A 21252-nucleotide genomic window follows, 5' to 3' on the forward strand; every position below is an offset into this window, starting at 1 on the left:
AACTCGAATTTTGTACTCGGTAGCAACAAATCAGCAAATGCACATTGTTTCTTTTCTTAATTTACATTTTAATTTAGTAGTTGTGTCAATATTCTGTCCAGGAACACAGGAAACAAAACGGCTTTCATTTTCCTTTTCCTAAAATGCACAACTGCTAAAACATACCACTAATTTGGATAGTACAAATGGATAGTAGACAATATATTAAAAACAGAAACATACAGAAAAGTGAGCTTGGAAATTTACATTCAGAGAAAAATGTAAGGTGTTGAAACCCATCATGTGTGGCTTTTTGAGATGGATGAATAGTTTTATATATATAGCATTAAACCCAAAGACACTATGGATACCCCATTGTTGAATGGTTCATTCTGTTGTTCACTATGCCATTTCTTTATATATACTTCACGTTATTGTTACAACTACTGTAATATAAAATTTGAACTTCTGAAATAAATAGAGAATTATGAGATAACAGATACTCCTGTACCAATAAGTTCTCTGGAGTCTGTAGTCACCAGTCTGTGAATTTGCCTTTCTTCTTAAAGTTTTGCCAAAATAATATATGGCTGAATTCTGGTGTTCCAGGCATTCCTAATAAAATAAATTATATCCAGTCATTGGCCTGAATCTAAAAATAAAAATAAAAATGCATCTGCTTAGAGATTTTGGTTTGGTATACCTACTCCGTGTCAAAACATATATATATATATAGTTTCTTAGTGCGACACATTTAGTTTGATTGCAGTTGTTAAAAAAATATATATCCCAGAGTCGTTATTTTCTATGAGAAATATAACCCAAATTTGTATTCTATGTTTGGGGTTGCTTTAAAAATAATAATTAAAAAAAAACATTTTAAAGCACCTAATGGATTCTTCTCTTTAAAACAATGACATTAATTCATTAAAATGAAGAATACAATCTTTCAAATATAACGATGGGAAAACAGACAGGGAAATGTCCAGATATCTCAGAGAAACTTTTTAGAATGTGTTCATATAAAATCAATAAAAAATAAAAAAGTTGAAAATATAGTATCTCACCCAATACAGCATTCAATTAAATCTGTTAATATGAAAGATTGAATTGGACTTTTAAACAAGTATACAACTTGGTTAAGAAAGAGGGTGAGAGTAAAGTGTGTGATCACAGTATAAAAAGTACTGAACTTGTTCACAACAATAAATATAAGATTTAACATTGTTGCTAAACAAACTAACAACATTTAGTTTCAAGGGTCCTCTTTACATAAGCCTGGCCCCATACTGGCAGCTCCATACAATACACAGTATCATCAGGTATTCTTCAGTCCAACACAGGCAGTGGCAGTTCATTTCACTTCAACGTTTCCTCCTCCTTTTCCAGGTACTGCCCGACCTGCACAGAGCTGCCTGAGAACATGCTGGTTTCTCGTTGTATTTGCTCTCCTTTGCCTTTACAGAGTGTCTGTAAATTAGTCTCCTCGTCACACTCGACCAATGCTTCAAGCTCCACGTCAGGCATGTCAGCCTCGAATAAGGCTGGTGCGTAGTCTTCACAGCAAATGCACTCCTAAAGTGAAACAAATAGAATTAAAATAAAACTGATAATGGTAACTGAATCAAGGCTCACTTCTAAAGCTCAGGGAAACAAAGGAAGCACAATTTCAGGCATGGCAATGAGAATAACAAACTAATGTTGGACCCGAGGTGTGTAGAGCAATTCAATGAGAAATCTTTTTCAGGGTTTAGGCCAATTGCTCCTGTCAGCAGTAACTCACCGTGTTTCCTAGATGAATGTGCCAAACAAACACTTAGCCTGCAATTCCTGGGAGCTCTATAATGTCCCTCCATTTTGAAATGCCATTGAAGAAACCTTACCGTGACATCAATCGCTTTAGGCAAGCCTCCCCTCTTCATCCATGGGTGAACTTCCATGAGCTCCTTTTTCTGCTCCTGTGTGAACCTGGGCTGTTTCTTCTTCATCATTTTCAGCTTTTCTTGATCTTCTTTGAGAACAGTTTCAACATCCCTAATGATAGAGAGAAAAAAAAAAAGCATTTAATAAAAAATTTAACTGTAAATGTAACCTCCAAAGAGTTTGCATTGCCTTACTCACCGTGAGGGAATCTGATATGTCATCATCACGGTCTCATCTGCATTGGCCATCATCAGCCAGATAGGCTCCTGGAGCACATACTTAATGAGGTTTTCGCTCTCCTCCACCTCCATCCCGCCACCCATCTTCTGCTTGTGGTCGTTCTCTGAGGAGTCAATGCTTCCGAAGTACTTGCTAGTATTACTTGTTTGGCTGCTCCCTAAAATGGACAAAACAGATTATCTATTTTATCTGTAGACCATTATCTACAGGTTTATTGCTCCTTTTTGTTCTTATCCTTTAAGTACAATTATTAAGTACATCTGTTCTGCAGTCACGATAGCCTGAAAAATGTAAAATGTAAAAAATTTAATAAAAAAAGGAAAATAACAACATTGAAGTGGCTGGGTGGATGCTCCAATTTATTCTGGGCCTAGAGAAGAAGGCCCCAAGGAAGAACACTGCTGACCTGTGCCACTGGCCGATGTGCCACAGCCGTTGGAGCCGGAGCCCAGAGAGCCGGAGGTGGCCGAGCCAGTGCCCGAGCGAGAGTCCTCCTGCAGCAGGATATCCAGGAGGTCACTGGAGGTGGAGTGAGCATCACTGTTCTGACCCTCACCAGGAGACCCAGCCTGCACAACAAAAAAAGAAAGAAAAGTGTCTTTACTTAAGCTATACTACAAAACCAAATTACAAAACAGTACGGTGTTTAAAAAGAGTGAGAGTTAAGCTAGAGATCAAGATGGTCTATGCCCATCCTAGAACATGATGCCACTGAATGTCACTCAGGGCTATAAACATGCCACCTTTTAATGAAAGCTGAAGTCAAAGAAAATAAGGCTATCAAATGATAGGAGGAAGAAATAAAACGCACCACTTTGCATGCAGAAGAGTGTTATTTCTCCCCTCTGTGTAAAATTGGCACAAATCAATAGTGTGTCACTGGAAGGTGGCACAGAAAAAGTAATTTGAAGCACGGAGTCTGATATTTGCTGTGGCAAAGATCTCATACTAAACAATCTGCGATAAGTACAATAAAAATGTGTAAGGTGTGGCTGACTAGGAATTTTTAGACAGATGCATTATACAGGAATATATCCATCAAATGCTGGTGGACAGCTGAATGATTACAAAACAGTATGCATATTAACCTGTTAGAACAATCTGAAAGCATACCAGGAAGTTTCTCTTAAACCCTGAGAACAACTTTGTAAATGCATTATTTGAATAGGAATAAGGATACACCTGAAACTTAAAAAAATGTATATTCAAAGGGAAAAGTATGCATTTCAAAGAATTAAAACAAACCACCAATAATTCTGAAAAATATCCTCAAGAAAGGTAAAAAAATCTGCATCCCAAGAGGACGATTGTTTGCACCCAGAATAAACACATGTACAAATATATTTAGTTGTCTTTCAAAACCTTTCAAATATCACTTTTGTAACACATTTGAAATTACCACTGTGCCCAACATCTCTTATTTTAGATGTTTATATTTTTCCTAAGACAGTGTTGTTCCACTCCCTAATTTCAATGTTAAACTTTTAATTTGTTGTGGAAAAAAGGTGCAATGCAAAATGGGGGAAAACAATTAAATCAAATTCCAGGTTTCTGAGTATGAAACTATACATTTGTTTTTTCGCATTACTATATTGAGGTTGCATGCAGCCATCCAAAAAAAAAGTGGAGATGGAAAGTTTTGGAAGATTATAACTAAAGGAATGAAATTCTATCACTCTATATCCCACGTTGTTGCGATGTTAGCCTACCTCAGTGTTGCAACAACCAATATAGAACACTTTATTCCAAACGAGATTCTCTTCTGACTTTAACATCGAAAAACCAACACCATTGTGTGAAGCCTTGGAATTTAAGGATCTTGAGGTAAGAGGGATATTGGCAGATGCTCCATACGAGTTTACTAGACCAGGAAGACTGAGTGACAGCTAAAAGGTGTAAGGACACATTGATTAACATGAGCTCTTTTTTTAAACATGAACTACAACATGGATGCATTATCACTTAATTTAGTCATTTAATTTCACAGCACATACAATTAGGTCTTCAAGTTCAGCAATGGTAGTATATCAAAGCACAAAACAAAGATTGCAATTATTAAGTGACTAAATTAAGATATTTATAGCTCAATTTCAGGCAAAATTAAAACACTTCTTAATTTCAAATTTCGCCAAGTGCTGTGTAGCTTAAAAAGCACAAGTTTAAATTCAAAAGCCGGTAGAAGAACAAAAGAAAATGGTAAACCCTTGCTTGTACCGTGACATGCAAAAATGTTTTTTTAATCGGAGCTGTGAGGGAAAACATTGCTGTGGTGGAGAGAGTTTTAGAATGAAAGGGGAAGCACAAGAGTGGTACGTACGATCTGGGAGTCCTTGTCAGGTTTTGCTGGGCTGGACACTCCTCCCTTGTCTCCTGCGGTCCCTGCCTGGCTCCCAACGCCCACAGCAGTGCCACCAGTGTCCTGTCTCTCCACAGATCTGGGTGGCTCTTCCAGCTGCAGCAGGTTGAGCTGCAATGGAGAGCTGCACCTGGACTGGAACAAAGGTGGCGAGGCTTGGTCCCGCGCCCCCACTGACTGGGGCGTGGAGGACCGGGACAGGCCCTCCCTCTGCTCAGGAACAGGGGCCTTGGGAGGTTCAGCCGGTACGCTGTAGTGGAACAGCTGCCCGGGGAACTGGGGCTGTGAGGGGAAGGGGTTCTGCGTGGCAAAGGGGGGCTGCATGGGGAAGGCTGACTGGGCTGGGAATGTGGGTTGGGCAGCGAATGTGGGTTGAGCCGGGAATGTGGGCTGATTTGGATAAAGAGTCTGTTCAGGGTAGAATGGCTGACGGGTCTGGTTGCCCATCTGAGGGAACATGTAATTAGGCATTACAAATGCCACCATGGGAGTCATTAAAGGGGCAGAATAGGGAGAAGGCTGCATGGGGCAGCAATTGTCCTGGGCATTTTGATTGTCCCCAAAGCCAGACATGGATGGGTCAATGCCTGGGGGAACCCCTCCTGTAGCGGAAAACACTTGCATCGGGTAGGCAGGCATCACGGGCGGAAAGGCCATTGGAGGGTACGTTGAGTGGGAGGTGTCAGACGGAGACCATGATGTGTGGTTGAGGCCCACTAGGGGGGGCCTCTGGGGGTGCTTTCTGTGGGAAGCCGTGCTGTCCGATGATTCGTGCTGCTTGATCCGTTTGGACTTGGTTTTCTTATTTCTTCCACCTTTCTTTGCCGTTGGCTCGGCCCCGCGACCACCCTGTCTGGGCCCACGGCTCCCAGGAGTCGCTAAAGTAGGAAAGGAAAAGAGATGAGCAGTACTCTTACCATACTATTTGAAGGGAATCGTGTGGACATTTAATTCACATGAAAGCAGGCAATGACATTTATGTAGAATATAAAAACATTTTTTAGCAGTGGCAGAATAAGCATCTCCATTTCCATGTTCTAGCTGTGGCAACACAGGACTCGTTATGTACCTTCAGCTGTGCGACTCTTGTGCTTCTCCTGCAGGTAGAGACTGTAAGTTGATTTGAACGTGCCCCCGCCCCCCCGCAGGTCTTTGATCCTGGAGAGGAAGGCCTGCTCCTCCTTCTGGGTGTGGGCCGCCAGCACCTCCTTGGTCAGGCCCAGCTTCTTGTAGGTCTCCTTCTCTGGGCTGACGGGAGACACAGCACTGGCCTGATGTGTGGAGGTCTGACTCTCCATAGTCTCTGGTCCATTTAGACCATCCTCGATTATTTCTGAAATGGTAAAAACAGGACTTAATACTCAAAAACTCAATATCCATTGTAAATGCACATTCAGTCTTTGAATCCATCAAATTTTTGCAATTTTGTTTTAAAGAAAAACAATTCCTACTGCTTTTCCAAAATAATTTCTCTTTTTGATTAGGGGCCTACTTTAAAATATAGATACATAGATAGATATACATACATACACTCTAAATGAATATGTTTTGAAACATGTACACAGTTACACGTATTTATTATACATACTCAAGATAATTTCCTATTTTTCCTGAATTTAAACTGCATTATGTTAAAATTAGTATTCTAAAATATATTTGATTAAAATAAAGATAAATAATCTGTTTAATCGCTGAACCAATGTCAATTTGCACTGAATCATCTCATTAATGAAGCACAGGTTCTTAAGTTCCACTTTTAAGTAGAACTGCAGGGAACTGAGCCATGTTTGAAATATGAATAAACAAAACTGCAAAAGAAAGATAAGCTTCGTCATAGTATAATTTGAAAGGGATTCAAAGAGGTTATCAGTGTGAAAAAAATTAAATGCATGCAAACATTAATTGACCCATACACATTATGTTTATCAGTTTCACTTCACTTTAGCCATTATACTATGTAAAAATGTAACATCTACATAATAGCAAATTACTCTTACATTAAACACCTTACATATATTAATGTTTTACTTTGTGTATGGGCTGTACTGTGAGATGTATGAACTCGAAAAAGGCTACAACCAGCTCACTACACTGAATTCAAACAAAACAAAACAAAAGTATTCACGGACCAGAGAGACCAGAAAGAAGTAGCACACACAAAGAGAGAGAACACTAAAAACTTCAAAGCACAATTAACTGAGGTTTAAACTAGATTACTGAAGTGTGCATTTTCAAATAAAAGAAATGAAAAACACAAAAACAAAAGCTAGGTTTAGGTTTGTACCAGATTCAGGTTGTGGTTTCTTGTCCCCAACGTGAACAATAGTACTGCTGTAACTGCACTGGCTGGTAATGGACACAACACTTTCAGCCTTGCTTGGAAGAGCAAGTGGTGTCAGTGAAGGGCCAACAACCGCTGCTGTAGCCGTTTTTTCAGGTGCCTTCAGGGAAGGGAGCCCAGCATGAGCCTCTAACAGTGGGGGGGCTGCTGAAGCAGAAAAATCATCCATGATTTCAATGTGAGAAACGTAGGTCTTGCAACAACCAATCAGCAAATCTCTACTCTACCCCACCATTCTAGAACCATGCCAAGATGTTACCAGACTTATGTTTCCTTTTCTTGCAATGTATATATTTTTTTAAATATTATATATAATGTATTACAACATCTTATTAAATTGCTGTATTTTTCTATAAATGTACTGAAGTAATGTGATCATGACCTTCTTTATAACTACCCAGAAATAAAAACCTTTATAGCTTTTGTACTTATTCACATACTTATTATACTCTAAATAGTATATAGTAAATAGAACAGTAAATAGAATACTTATTATAATCTAAATAGGTTGCATGTCTATACACAGACATTTACATGAGTACAGTGTTTATGAAATCTTTATCCACTGCTTTTTACCTTTGAGAGACAAATTAAAGAAATTCCAAAAACCCATGTTTTATAATTGAAATAAATTCAAGAAATCATACGCATTCAATTATATTTACAATGAATCCCCCCTTCATAAATATATAAATGAATTGGGTAAATGAGTTTTTGACATTTCTTTGTTGTGACTAACTGAAATAAATAATCCTAAATTACACAATTAGAACCAAATGTTAGCAATCAAGCATGGTTAAACATCTGAACAACATTTCAATTAAGACTTTGATTACGTTTGTTTATAAACTTATATTATACTGTTAAAATACTACCAGCAAGTAAAAAAAATAAAATAGAAATTAGTATCAAAATCTAAATACCTTCAGAAACTTGCATGCTGTCATCTGCAACTCTTTGTTTATCATCATCAGAGTTGGATGATGTGGTGTTGGAAGAGGATTCACATTTCCTCTTTACAGTGACTGGGATGTTACAGCTCTCTAAATACCTTTAGGCAACAAAGCATTTAGACTTGTGATAACACATATTTGCTGGGTCACAATAATACACAATACACAGAGGGAGCCATAAGGCCAAATGTATATAAAACAAAACCCCACTTAATTGCATATGAAAGCACAATCTCATACCCCAACATATATAATGGCTCAGTGCATCCAAATTCATATTTAAGCAAACTTCACCTGGTAATATAGCCATTACAAAATACTGTGACATAGTGTACATTAAATAATTTGCAGCATTATTGAAAATACAATTCAAAATATGTAAATTATGCCGCTAAGTTTAAAAGTATCATTTGTTATTTTTAACTGACCTGATAACACTGTCAAGACAACTGATCTGCTGGTATGAATACACAGTCTGATCTTTGCAGGCAAGATCTTCGTGTGCTGTGGTTTTGTCATCAAGATTCACATTTTCCTGCCCTGGTGTCACGGCTGCATCTTTGGCTCTTGCGTTAGAGCTCTTCTGTGATTCTGCTGAGAACAACACTAATTTAAGTCATGTACAAAACACACCAAACAAAACAAACAAGAAACAACATCCAAGATTTACTTAAAAGGAGAATTCACTGAAACAATTTACGTAAGCTTGAGGAACAAACACGGATAACCACTGACAATTCTGATTATATAGCAAACAACACCAACTTACTGCCAGAGCTTTTCTTCACTTCTGCTTTAGTTGTAGAGGTAACGAAGACTTGTTGTCCCTGATTTTTCTGCATATGCACACCCTTACAGATCTCTTGAAACGTTCGCTACAAGGAAAAAGAAACAAGAATAATGCAGCATAAGTAAAATGGATTGATCATTCAGGCTACCGAGTTGAATGATTAAATACTTACAGGTTTCACCTTCCTAGATTCCTCGTTGCCATTCCCGTTGCTCTCGCTCGAAGAGGCCACACTCATTAGATGTTCTTGGTGGGATCCATTGCTCCCTAAGCTTCCATAGCCACTGGAACCATTACTGTGAACAGGCTTCAAGACAAAACAGACATGCGTTCATTCTCTCAGGTATAAAATAGTTGACTGAGATCTGACTATATAAAGATGGTGCATGATACATTTACCTAATGACGTATGTGTACGTTTTTGTCTCATTTAATTTACATAAGAATGTATGTGTAGAAGTTTAATACAAATGTAGGCATAGTTGGAAGCAATCAGTCTCCACTGATGACAACAAAGTTACTTCAGGTAAATTAAGTGTTATGGATAGAAGTCAATGAAACAGTTCCTAGTTAAAGTACTACGCATTTACAACACACCTGTAGCAAAAGTCTGTGGATCTGTTCCGTAATCTCCTGGATATCAGAATCAACGATTTTGCTCTCTGTTAATGCAGGGGCTGCAAACACATCCTCATTGACAGGACCACTGTTGAAAAACAAAATTAATAAATCATTAAGCAAGCAAACAACCAATTTGTCAAGAATAACCAAATTACCCAGAGCTCATTTATGATTCCCTGTGATATATATGATAATTATTATTTAACAGAGGAAATCAAACCACTGGTTGCACTTACGTCCTGACTTTATGTCTCCCAATGACAAAGGACACCTTCCTGCTCCAGGGGTTCACAAAACTCGACCAGCTGGTGTCAATGGTCACGTACTCTCCATTTCGAGCACAGAACCGGATTGAGGAATGGTCAAAAGGTTGGCCAGCATACTGCAGGACTTTGTTAGGAAACAAAAACAGAAGTCATGATTGAAATTATGAAATTCTAGTTTCTTAACCCAAGTGGTTGAAATCTCCAGAAAGCGGCTAAAGACAATTAATGTTAATATTTTTATGCATTCTTTTTTCTTACTTTTTCTATGAATAGCCAACATCAGAGGTCGATCACTGGGGTGCAGGTGCAGTAGAACCGGGGTGCCGATCAAATCTTGAGGCAAATAGCCCAGCAGGGGTACAGCTCTGATAAAAACAAAAAGTGCTCGTCGTGTTAAGAGCTTTAACATACATATATATATATATATATATATATATATATATATATATATGTATATAGTGTATATATATATTGCAAATGTTGTACTATTCAGATACTACTATTTTATTGAAATATAGTTTGGCAATGCAATAACATACTCACCTCTCATCTACATCCTGAAACACACAGCTAGGTGTGTGCGTGGTGGTGAAAATCCTTTTGTCTGTTGGGATTCTGGGTGCTGGCAAGGAAAAAGAAACATCAAGTGTTAAATAATCTATTGAAGGCCCTGTTCAAATAAATATGGCATTTTCACCAACAATCAAATTGTATACAAACCACTGGACACAAAACATAAATCAGAGAACCTCTATGATACAATTCAGGCATGGCTTACACAGTATGAGAAACACTTGTGTCTGGTACACCAGCTCTTTACCTTCATAGCCAGAGTGAACCCTCTCAGCCAGCAGCAGGCAGCAGAATTGGTCTTCAGCCTGCTCGGTGTCTTGGACCTTCATGAGGTACGGTGTCATGCGGAATGGATAGTAATGAATGTCCCCCTCTCCCTCCCGTCCCCCGCTGCGACAGAGAAAAAAAATCAATAAACAAACATTCACACCAACCTAATTAAAGTTTCTAATTAAAACTGCCTTATTGTATGCAATAAGCTAAGGCTCAAAATAATTCTTAATTAAAACAAAATAGCAAAGCCCTGAAGTACAGGTTATGCTTTATGCGTTGTACTTCTCTGTATTTTTGCACTTTGTTTGAACTTACATTGTAAGTCGTTGGCGTCTGCCAAGAAATAAAAATAATAGTAAATAATAATGATGACTGACTATTTTCTCTATATGCAAAGAGGATGTAATGACTTTATTTTCCACAAGGTGGCATAGCTCAGCTACTTTCTCTCTACACATCAGGACAATCGAAAGGCTAGAAAAAGAATAAGCTCCCTAAATGAATTTGTGGGAGCGATACAAAAAGGAAGTGCCAAGTAAGCTAAAACTTATACACTGGAGAAGCAAAACATCCAAAGCATATGGGGAGAGGGTGTTTAAAATCAAAACCTAATGTAAAACAAATGGGAGCTGATGAAAGGACTGAACGCACCTGATGCGGCAGAAAAATGACTTTTCTTGTATGCAGTCTGACGGAGAAGACTCTGAATGAGAGACAAAACAAAACCAATAAATTACAGAGAAGAAAGTAAAATATCACAGGGCAGTATTTAAAATACAAATTCGCCAATTATCAAATGGAGATTTCCTCATCCAAGAGGCTAACCAATTTGGCAGATGGATATGGTGTTTGCTTGTGCTACAGAGACAGCCGGGCAAAGACGCACCTGCCCCGGTGCACATGCTCCAGGAGGGCAGTCGGTAGGGTGTGGTGAAGCTGTAGAACACGCTCACATCCTGGGGAGTCAGGAACTCCACGAACTTGGTGTTTTTAAAGACTTCTCTCTTACAGTTCAGGATGGAGGCAGCCTGATCAGAGATGTAGACGATCTTGCCCGTGATCAGGGAGACGGCGACCACAAAGATATCCTATTTGCAAAAATAGAAAGTGACAAGACATTTGTTACTCTGGCAACGTTACTTCTATTTGATGGAAGAATTACCAGAGACCATGATTGTAGATGGGAAATGTAATCCAGTCTTAATATTACTTATTAGGTATGCAACAGGATTTCAGGAAAATTACATAAATGATTACAATCACTTTAGTCTACTTACGAAAAGTATGGACATCATAACTTTAGAACACCTCACCAGCATTTGTTGTTTTAGTTTGCTCTACAAACATACTGCAGTAAACATGTCACTTACTGTGTTCTTTAAGGTGTACTCCGAAGTGATGCTGTCAATCTCTTCAATTGTGTAAGAAGAGACATCAAACCCCGACGGCTGGCTGTCATTTATCATGAGCAGCTGGTAATACTCCTCATTAGCTGACAAACAAAAAACACAACTTCAGCATGATGGCTTGACGGGGGTCTTTATCTTTATGCTTTTAAATCATTTTGTTATCTTTTATCTTAATAATCTATACCACTTCAGTACCCAGCAATATTGTTCAGAGGCATTGCATTCTAATGTACATGCTGCAAGACATTAAGTTGCTTGATCATGATGTTCCAAGCAATGTTGCAATAATCAGTAGAGCAGTTTTATTTATTTTCTTTGCATGTGGGTGTTACGTCTGAAATGAAACCCTTGGCCTACCTTTCACTTGCTTGACACAGCGCAGCGCATACTTCAGTGTACTTAGTGTGCTGGACTTCCCCTTGGATCTCTTCTCAGATGGTAGATGCATTTTGAGCTCCTTCAGAGTCTTGATCAGCTCTTTTTGAGTCTTGGCTTTAGCAGACTGTTCACTACTGCAGGATATAAAGAAACATATGGAATAAGGTAAGAATTTAATTACGGTCATGTTTATATTCATCTGAGATGTCCAGATCAAACCTACTCTGTCATTTACTTCTGCACATCAAACCATTATACATAATTTGACCGAACATGACCTTTATGGTCTCTTACCTGCAGCCACTTGAAGAGGGATTGTCAGGCTCAGAGCTGGCACCGAGGAGACTGAATGCATTTGAGCTGCTGGGTGGTGATGGACTCTGAGAGTTTGAGCTGCCAGGATAGAGAACAAGAGATAGATAGTGTTAAGCATAGAAAGAATCACACATAAGCCTCAACAGCTAATGTAAATAAATACCAAGACAGAATCGTTGTCATTGAGCTAATTACAAGTCCACTATGAACTCGTAAATCCCAGCTTTTCTAGGCCATAGTAATGGAAATCCAGATTAAGCTTTAACATACAGAGAAGCTATACACAGCTACAGTCCATATGCAGCAGGCTGTCTATTTATGGTAGAGCACAGAAGCTGAAAGAAGCTTGTAATAGAAAGCAACTCAAGAATAAACTTCTATATATAAAGACCTTATTTTATTTTAAAGTACATCATAAGATTACATTAGTCTATTTTATGTTAATTTCATGTCTAATTATTAGACAAATTCTGTAATTGGACTGATTTGAAAGGGCTAGGCTAATATCGGTGGAGAGGCCACATTTCCCAAGATCAATACAGGTTCTTGTTTATCCCATAACAATAATTGTATCTTATTCGATATAACGCTACAATTATTTTCCCAATTAATTATTACAAGCACTTTTTTTTACATTAATCATTTACAGAAAACCTAACATGACAATCTATTTTTGTATGTGATTTGGCATTTAGAAATGAACTAGAAGACTTTTATTAGTTTAGAGAAACGTACTGACTGAACAAATAGATTGACAACATGGGAACATCTTTAATCTTTCTCCTCCTACAGACCTACAGAGAAGGGCTGTATGACACAATTACTTTTAGCTCTACTGAAGCACAGAGATGGGTGTGTGCTGTGTTTCTGCCAAATATGCTCCAAGGAAGACAAAACCAAAATATTGTGTCACTATAGAATGATAGAACATGCAAAGGAACAGCAGAGAATTAATGCGGCATTTCCGTTCCTTGGGTTTGCTGGGATTACTCATATACACAATCTAGAAACAGTCTGTTTTTATGCAAAGGCCCACAATAGGAAGAAAAAAGGCAAATAAACTGTAGAACAGTTACTGTAACTAAAAGGAGTCTATAGGTGTTTGCTGGCCTCCTAACTGCATAACCAGAAGACACTGGCTGTTTTGTGTTGTTTACATAGTCTTACATCTTTGAGAGTACCACTTTTAAAAATAAACACACACACACACAGAATTTAAAATAAAAACCTTTTGTTACTCTCTGAAGACTCCAAGAGTGCCGAATCCTTCCCGTTTCCATTGGAGCTTCCTAAAGATTCATTTCCATGCGACTCGTTCCCATTCGAATCGTGTCCATTGGAGTCTGTCCCGCTGGAGTCATTGCCACTGGAGCCACTGCTCTTCATCTCCACGTCATCGTGTAAGGAGTGTTGGTCCTGCCTTGAGGAGGCCCTCTGATCCTCGCTTGGGGAGGCCCTCTGATCCTCGCTTCCATCGGAGTGGAGGGCCAATTCGGCCTCCCCGTGTCTTGCATCCACAAAGCTGCTCATCCTGTGTCGTGGGGCTATGGAGGAACACTCTGGGACATCCTCTGTGTCGCTGAAGCACGGACTGGGGTTCTGCTCCTCTAAGGTGGAGTACAGATACCTCTTGGTATGGGAATCCTCAAACATTGATTTTTAGAAGGTTGTTTTGCAGGAAGTTCTATCAACCCATTTTCTGTAGGTTTATTTTTTGCCGTTAAGAAAAGGTTCAGCAGAAAGGTGGCGAGCAGGAAACTTGAAACTTCTAAAAGAAAACAAAACAAAGCCATATGAATTACTTTACAAAATAATACATCTGAGACTACAATGGCTGCAAAAAAAGGTTACAAATGCAAAGATTCATTAAAACATGAATTGGATACCTACAGTATCTAGGTATCTATGTTGTATTAAGCTTAAAACACTAACAGTGATGTCTAAGTTTAAAGAGCTAGGTTTATTGCACTGCCACATGGCCTTGACATCCACAGCCAACTGCCTGAAAAACACTGGCTCTCAAACAGAACAGAAGACAACAACAAGGAAAATAATCCCTGCTGGAAAACATACCATTTCATTCTCTATTGAACATTTTAAAGATCAGCTCCACGTAGAGCAAAGGAGAGTATGTGAAGGCAATGATTCTTCTTCAAAGCAAGAACACTTAACAGGCTATTCTACCATTGTGTCTTTGCCCTTTCGTAGAGCCGCTTGCACACCCCAGGTTCAAAGACTAGACAGAATAATTTTAACTTGCTTTCCCTTCCCTCTGTGCTCGGTCTTTCAGGTGGAGCTGTCTGAAACACAAAGGTCACCGCAGTATTGAAAACAGACGTCTGAAATGGCATGAAGGGAAAGTAATGGCACTGGGGGTGGGGGGGACCATGGGAGCTATTTTAGCACTACACTGACAGTGCACAGTAAGTGAGATTTGGGTTAGTAATATATGCTACTCTACAACATGGCTAGAGTGATTAGCAGTCATTTACTTGAGAACTAAATATGGCATCAAGATTAGTGCGTCTACAAATAGAATAAAACAGGCTTATTGCAGCGGACGGCTTTTCTACCCCAGTCTCTTACAATAGTTGTGACCAGGTAGTGGCAATACCTCAGGATTCCTGACTATATTAAACAATCTATTTTTAACTTTTTTTCCTGAAGTATTTCCCCGGCTACTATAAATCCTCACACGAATAGAACAACTGTAAACTGCATGCTTTATAGGTCTATATCACAGGGAAGACCATGATTGATATTCACAAATATTATGTTTTTATGTTCACTAACGTGTGTGATGTACTACTATATCCAAAGCCTTTAGACAGTGGGTAAAATCTGGGTACAATTTGGGTACAATGAGACCAGTGCACAGACAATGACATGTGATTCAGTTTAGTTTGGTCACTTTATAAATTGTTTATTAATCTTCTGATTTGAATTTGAGGTCACATATAACAATGCCATACAAACTACCACCCACTGGAACAGATTCATTTGGCCCTGCTGCCAGCAGAATGTCAGAATCCTTCGTCACTAACGTGGTTAAAATGACTCAACTGCTGACCCATGTGTTTACCTGCCTTAGGGGCACAAGTTAAATTAAATAACCTTTTGCAAATCCCAATTTGTTTCATAGCCTGATTTCCATTCAACTTATTTTTAGCATTCCCTGTACACCAATATGTTACCAAGAAAGGGCAAGAAGCCCTTTTAATTTACATTTTACATCATGCCATATGAAAAGACTTTCCATTATTTTTCTAAATGTTTGGAATCTGGTTTTAACTAAGAGCAAATATTTCAGCCTATGAACTCTTATAAGAGTACACTCCTTTACTATTTCAGAAAGCCTTTGACAGTATCAGAGAGATGTGTTGAAGCATACTATTCACTAATTATTCATTGCTTCACAATATTCAATACAATATATTTGTTTAACAGCATTTCAAAAGTAACTTCCTCATCAAAGCAAGTAGTACAACTTTTGCAGCGGTACATGCTAATATGCACGTCTTTAAGTGTACACCAGCACTGGCAATTTGTTGGAAAATTGAATAAGGATGTGGGATGAGTCATACAGTCTAGCAACTGTACCTCTAAGCGCCAATAGTATTTTGGGCACTATTAAGTACTATTATTCTTGCTGGTTACCAGCACAGATTTCAGGTTGTGTTTGAGAAAAAGAGTCCATACTGTCACAGTAAAGGGTGCTCTTTTAACATTTTACTAGTAAACTATTTTCAGAGCCTGTGTGGAAAATAAAAAAGAAATGAAACGGATCAATGCTGTTCCACTGCTGTGACTAATTAAGTAGAGCAAAATAATCAGAGTCACACAGAACTAGTATATACTGATATTCCAGCACATAAATCTAGTAGGGCAATTAACAAATGGGGCAGAATTACAAATCCTATTTTGTACTAAATCACAATTTTGATCATGAGGGAGTGGACTGTTAGCTTTTTAACATGTCTAACAGCAATGCAAGACCAGAAGTTTCCTGTGGCAATTGAAATACATGACATTAAGTTTCTGTAACATTGTTACCTCAGTAAACTGCTTGAATGTTCTCTATATAATCCAATCAAAGCTTGTAGGTTTCCTACAGGAGCCACAGTACAAAAGCACGTTTTGCACGTATTGTATTTTTTTTCATCCTATATTCCATTATCAATATATTTATAAAACATTGGCCTAAATTAAGTAAATCTGACCCAGACCAGAAACAAAAGACAGTGCTCCATCCACTAAATTAACATTATAAGGGTACAGGCAAATTGCCCAAAATTGTTTTTTTGTTTTCTTTTGACTAATGGAAAGGCTAGAGCAACAGTGTCTGACTCTTATGGCAAGCTTTTGTTTAATTTTAAGATGGGTATGTTAAAAGCTATGAATCCAGATATTGTACTGCAACAACCTCACATGTTCCTTATTCCTGGACTTTTACCCATCATGTATCAGTCTGAGTAAGAGTGGGTTTGTCACACTAGTTCAGCTTGAGTTTTAGAGTAGCAATAATACCAGTAACATCATTCATTTACATAAGGATCTTACCAATTATACAACATTCCCAGCTCCCAGTATGGCTCAGAAACCTGCTTAGTAACACAAACACTCAGTCATCAAATAAAACTACCTTTTGCTCATCTGTAATCCAAACAAGGTATCATTTAATTGATCTATTAACACACAGTCAGCAGTTGTATAACTCCTGTTAAAGACGTTTATGTAATTGAAATGTACAATACCTACAAAAGTGCTGAAATTATATTATTGGAGTTTAGTTAGAAAACAGTACAGTTCAGTCTCCAAACTGAAAACTATGTTTTGGGTACAAATTGATAAAACACAATACATCTTACTGAAACAACATACTGAAATATTGTATTCACTAATTTCAATGTAACATCAGAGAGAGGCACAACTACCCCCACCAAACCTTCCTCTGAGGAATAGTCTAAGGTTCCAAAGTACATCTTTGATTTGTAATTGCATTATTGTAAACCAGTTCATAGGCTTTGTACTTCCCATCCGTTTCATCAGGTTTAATAGCTTGTGTTCAGAGAAAAAAAAAAACAACACAAATGCATTAGAAAGAAAAGGGCTTTTGAGACTTGAATTGATAGTGGGTGGCATGCTTATGAATAAGACAATGAATGTGTTCATTAAAATAACCACTGGCACTTCTGTTTAAGTGCGTCATCATTGATGACATATTACTAATACACATGTACTTCACAAATTAATAAAAGAGATCACATGACTCTGTAGTCCCTTGTCAGCCCATTCAGGAATACCTGGTCATTATTTTGCCAAACCCCCACTCCCCTTTTACAACCCCTACCACACAACTATTAAAACCAAGACTTGCAATATGTTTTGTGGACAAATTTTGCTCCTCATTTTCAGTTGAATTAAGTTAGACAAATGAAGTTACTTTATGAATTCTTATTCAAAAGAATTTATTTTATCAATGCTTCAGACATTTCCCTTTGGGAGAACTGCATTGAGCAAGTTTCAGTTAAAAATTAATAACATTTGTCAGTGAAGTACCAAAATACAATGTTCCAAAGAGATTATGTTAGAATACATAAAGGTTTTTGTTTAAAAAATATAAATTATGATTCTTATGAATAACCAACTGTAGTAGGGACCCAAGCTCTGATTAAAGGAATGGTTACAGACAGAGCTGAATGACAACAGAAGACAGTAAAAGTATAAAAGTATAGCCCCAATACTATTGACTCACTAAGTGTTTTTACATTAAATACATTTCTGCATTGACAAATGAACATTGCAAATGTTGTAAGTGTCAGAAGTCAGATCCATTCTAAATCACAGCATGTCATACTTGGTTTATACTTGGATTTAAAGGCTTCACTGCATTGTGAGAAGTGTAATGTAGCTAGCTGGTGCCAGCTGTACTTTGTATGGTTCAGCAGTTCTCCATTATCATAGAATCAGGTTCAAAGATATATTTGTCTGGTGTGGACACTTATCAGCATAACTCTATAAATGTATGTTACACAATATTTTTAGAAGACTAAAAGACGACAGACATGAAAATTTCAGTCAGGCTATATCACGTTTTGAAATATACACATTTATTTTATGTCCAAAGCAACATACACAGTGGATACTACAATACAATAAGAAAGACTAGTCTTAAAGCATTCAACTAATATGTGCTGTGCTGCAGAGAGGCTGTAGCAGTACTGTACAGTTATGGCAGATTCAGGTATTTAGAGCAAATCAAGTAGGACAGGTATCATGTTGCAGTCCTAATAACCAGCTTTCAGAAAGGCAACCGCATGTATCGATACCAAGATAGCAATCTGAGGAAAACAGTTTAACACATATCAAAGCATAAATCCGACCTTAATAACTTTCATTCAAAGTCGTGCATCTTTAGGTTGGTCTTTTTCCAAGATATTGTTTAAATAAATGAAAATAAAATTATGATGCATCATTATTATGGAACAAAGCATTTGGTCATCTTTACACAAAAATGCAAAAAAAAGCTAAAAAAAAAAAAACAAAACTATTGCATTACATTAATTTTGCTTGAAAGAATAAATAACCAAACAAACACATGATCAGGCGCAAGTTAAAGCCGACCTACAGTCTTTCTAAGTATTATGACCCACATTATGAGCGCAGGGAATCAAGTTAATGAACACAGTGCTGTAACGAGCCTGCACTGCGTGGCTTATGTTGCAAGATCCAGATGTGACACTATAGTTACTTTTTAAAGTTATTAACATTATAATGCATATACATTTAGATACCCCCCAGTTTCTGCAATATTTCAAATATATAGACCTACTTGTTTGCTCCAATACAACAATAGAAAATCCCTGTGCAACTACGTCATTACGTAGGAGTAGTCTGCTCAGAATCTGCAGTTCGTTTACAAGCATGAAATACCAACAAAGCCATTTCCTAACAAAGATACTCACTGAACCACCACAACCAAAAATCATAATGATAATATACCACCTCCCTATCCTCCTCCTTTCATTAAAAAATAACATGCTTGTGAAATTACATTTAACTACTGGCTTCACTATATGTTATACATGTAGTAATGCCATTAAAAAAACAACAACTTACCATTCAACTGCAAATGTCAACGTGTTCTGCAGCTATCGTGCTCTAGCCAGCCCTTACGTATAGGAAATAGTAATGTAATGACTTAGAAATGTGGGCAGGGCAGGTCTTACTCCAGTGACCGAATCTCACACAGAAAACGTTGACCCACCACTGGCACAGTTACATAACCGCTCTATAAAAACTATACAGGACGACGTATAGTGTTGCTAAAACTGTCGAAAAACAAAAATGCATACATACATATTCTATGCGCGGGTAAACTGCCTACTTTTGGCACCACATATTTAATTAAAACACAGAGCCGGCGATTCCCATGCCTGTCTCCTATTGTCAAGTGTTATACAACCATTTATCTAGCACAGTAGTAGTACAGCACTCTACACTTCAGTTCACAAAGTAAAAAGAAATCAAACCTCAGTCAATGACAAATATCTGGGCGGCTCTCTGGCGTTTCGGCAAAAGATCCCCAAGTCTTGCTTTGGTTTTGGTTTTTGTGTAATGGTGCTGAATTGCCCAGGAAAGACGGCCGGTTTCCCATCCGCTCCGCTTCAGTCGGCGATTCAGCGCTGCCTCGACAGTCTGGGGTGCGAAACGTGACCTCGACACTGACTCCACCCCCCGAGCACGTTCATTGGCTACAAGCCTTGGGTTGCCATGGAAAATGTGCGGATATGACGTACATCGCCACCCATTGGGTGCGACCGCCGCCACTCTATTTATGTAAGGCTGTCATAAGACTCACATGGAAACCCATGTTTGCAGGCACCACGCAGCCGAAGTGGGCGATGGCTGTAGTGGAGTGAAACAATTCTGTTGAATGAACTGATGTTATAGGAGGAGATCATTTTGCATTGGGTGCTGGAGCTGTAGACTAAAAGCTTATACAAGCAGTGCATGCTTATTTGTTATGACATACATAATACATGTAAGTGCACATTTGCAAACCCAACATACGTGTTAATTGTTTTTGGTGCATAGGGTATCATCTTTGAGGGAACACGTTCATAGAAGTTATGCAAGTGATTACGCATTCGTTAAACACTTGCAGCACGTTTGCGTAGTAAATTATTTTTTTGTTGTTTACTTCCGTATTCATACTGGATTATGTTATGAAACCAAAAACATATAGTCATATATGACATATGCGATTATATATATATATAATAATAATAATCGCATTTCTGGAAGTAACTATTGTGTGCAAATGCTTCCAAATTACAGCCCAGTTTTACTGTAACGTATTGATCAAGCTAATTTGTACTGAAAGGCAGCTCGATTTCTTGGCACACAATGGATCTTGTACGTCAAATTGCGCGCATAATGTTTATAGCTTTATGTATAGTATATAAACCCTAAAATAAAATAATTTCAAATTAAGTATGCATTGAGATTTTCAATAATATCGTCTGTGTAATGAGAGACTTGGGGTAGAAGACTCCCAGACACCAGGCTGCAGGAGTTGCTTTGTCGCCTGTCCTGGTGACTGTTGTGTAACACCACCTAATTCGACAGCCTCTTTCTTGTCTGAGTGGAAGAAGTTTATACAACACAGGGTATAAGCATTTCGGCTATGAAGAAAAATATTGATTGGGGTTGAAGCTTAACGCATGTAAAAACTAGAAATACAAAGTAAGTGACACACGTGTCCAATAAAAAGACAAGAACCCCAATTATTTTTTTAAAGTATATTCTGTAATTAATAGCTGCTTATGAAAC

The 21252-nt window shown here is 38.1% G+C and overlaps 1 protein-coding gene across 8 annotated transcripts; it reads right to left on the minus strand.

The window, feature by feature from the left end:
- Positions 1-44: 44 nt before the first annotated feature.
- Positions 45-20106, minus strand: per2 (period circadian clock 2). Of its 8 annotated transcripts, none has more exons than XM_066709269.1 (24): positions 19950-20106; positions 13646-14185; positions 12397-12495; positions 12082-12236; positions 11686-11807; positions 11202-11403; positions 10967-11018; positions 10290-10432; positions 10013-10091; positions 9728-9834; positions 9440-9593; positions 9180-9288; positions 8755-8889; positions 8562-8667; positions 8221-8383; positions 7763-7890; positions 6783-6983; positions 5568-5831; positions 4460-5376; positions 3852-4028; positions 2549-2711; positions 2101-2299; positions 1863-2013; positions 45-1554 (listed from the first exon to the last, which is right to left on the minus strand). In XM_066709269.1, exons 2-24 carry the CDS (start codon positions 14068-14070, stop codon positions 1339-1341), a joined length of 4467 nt encoding a protein of 1488 aa, XP_066565366.1. In that variant the 5' UTR covers positions 14071-14185; positions 19950-20106; the 3' UTR covers positions 45-1338. The 8 variants fall into 8 exon arrangements, with proteins under 8 accessions (XP_066565366.1, XP_066565364.1, XP_066565365.1 ...); XM_066709267.1 differs by having other exon boundaries at positions 6783-6986; XM_066709268.1 differs by having other exon boundaries at positions 8221-8386.
- Between the last annotated feature and the right edge of the window lie 1146 nt (positions 20107-21252).

This window comes from Amia ocellicauda, chromosome 7, assembly GCF_036373705.1.
Source record: "Amia ocellicauda isolate fAmiCal2 chromosome 7, fAmiCal2.hap1, whole genome shotgun sequence".
Lineage (NCBI taxonomy): Eukaryota > Metazoa > Chordata > Actinopteri > Amiiformes > Amiidae > Amia > Amia ocellicauda.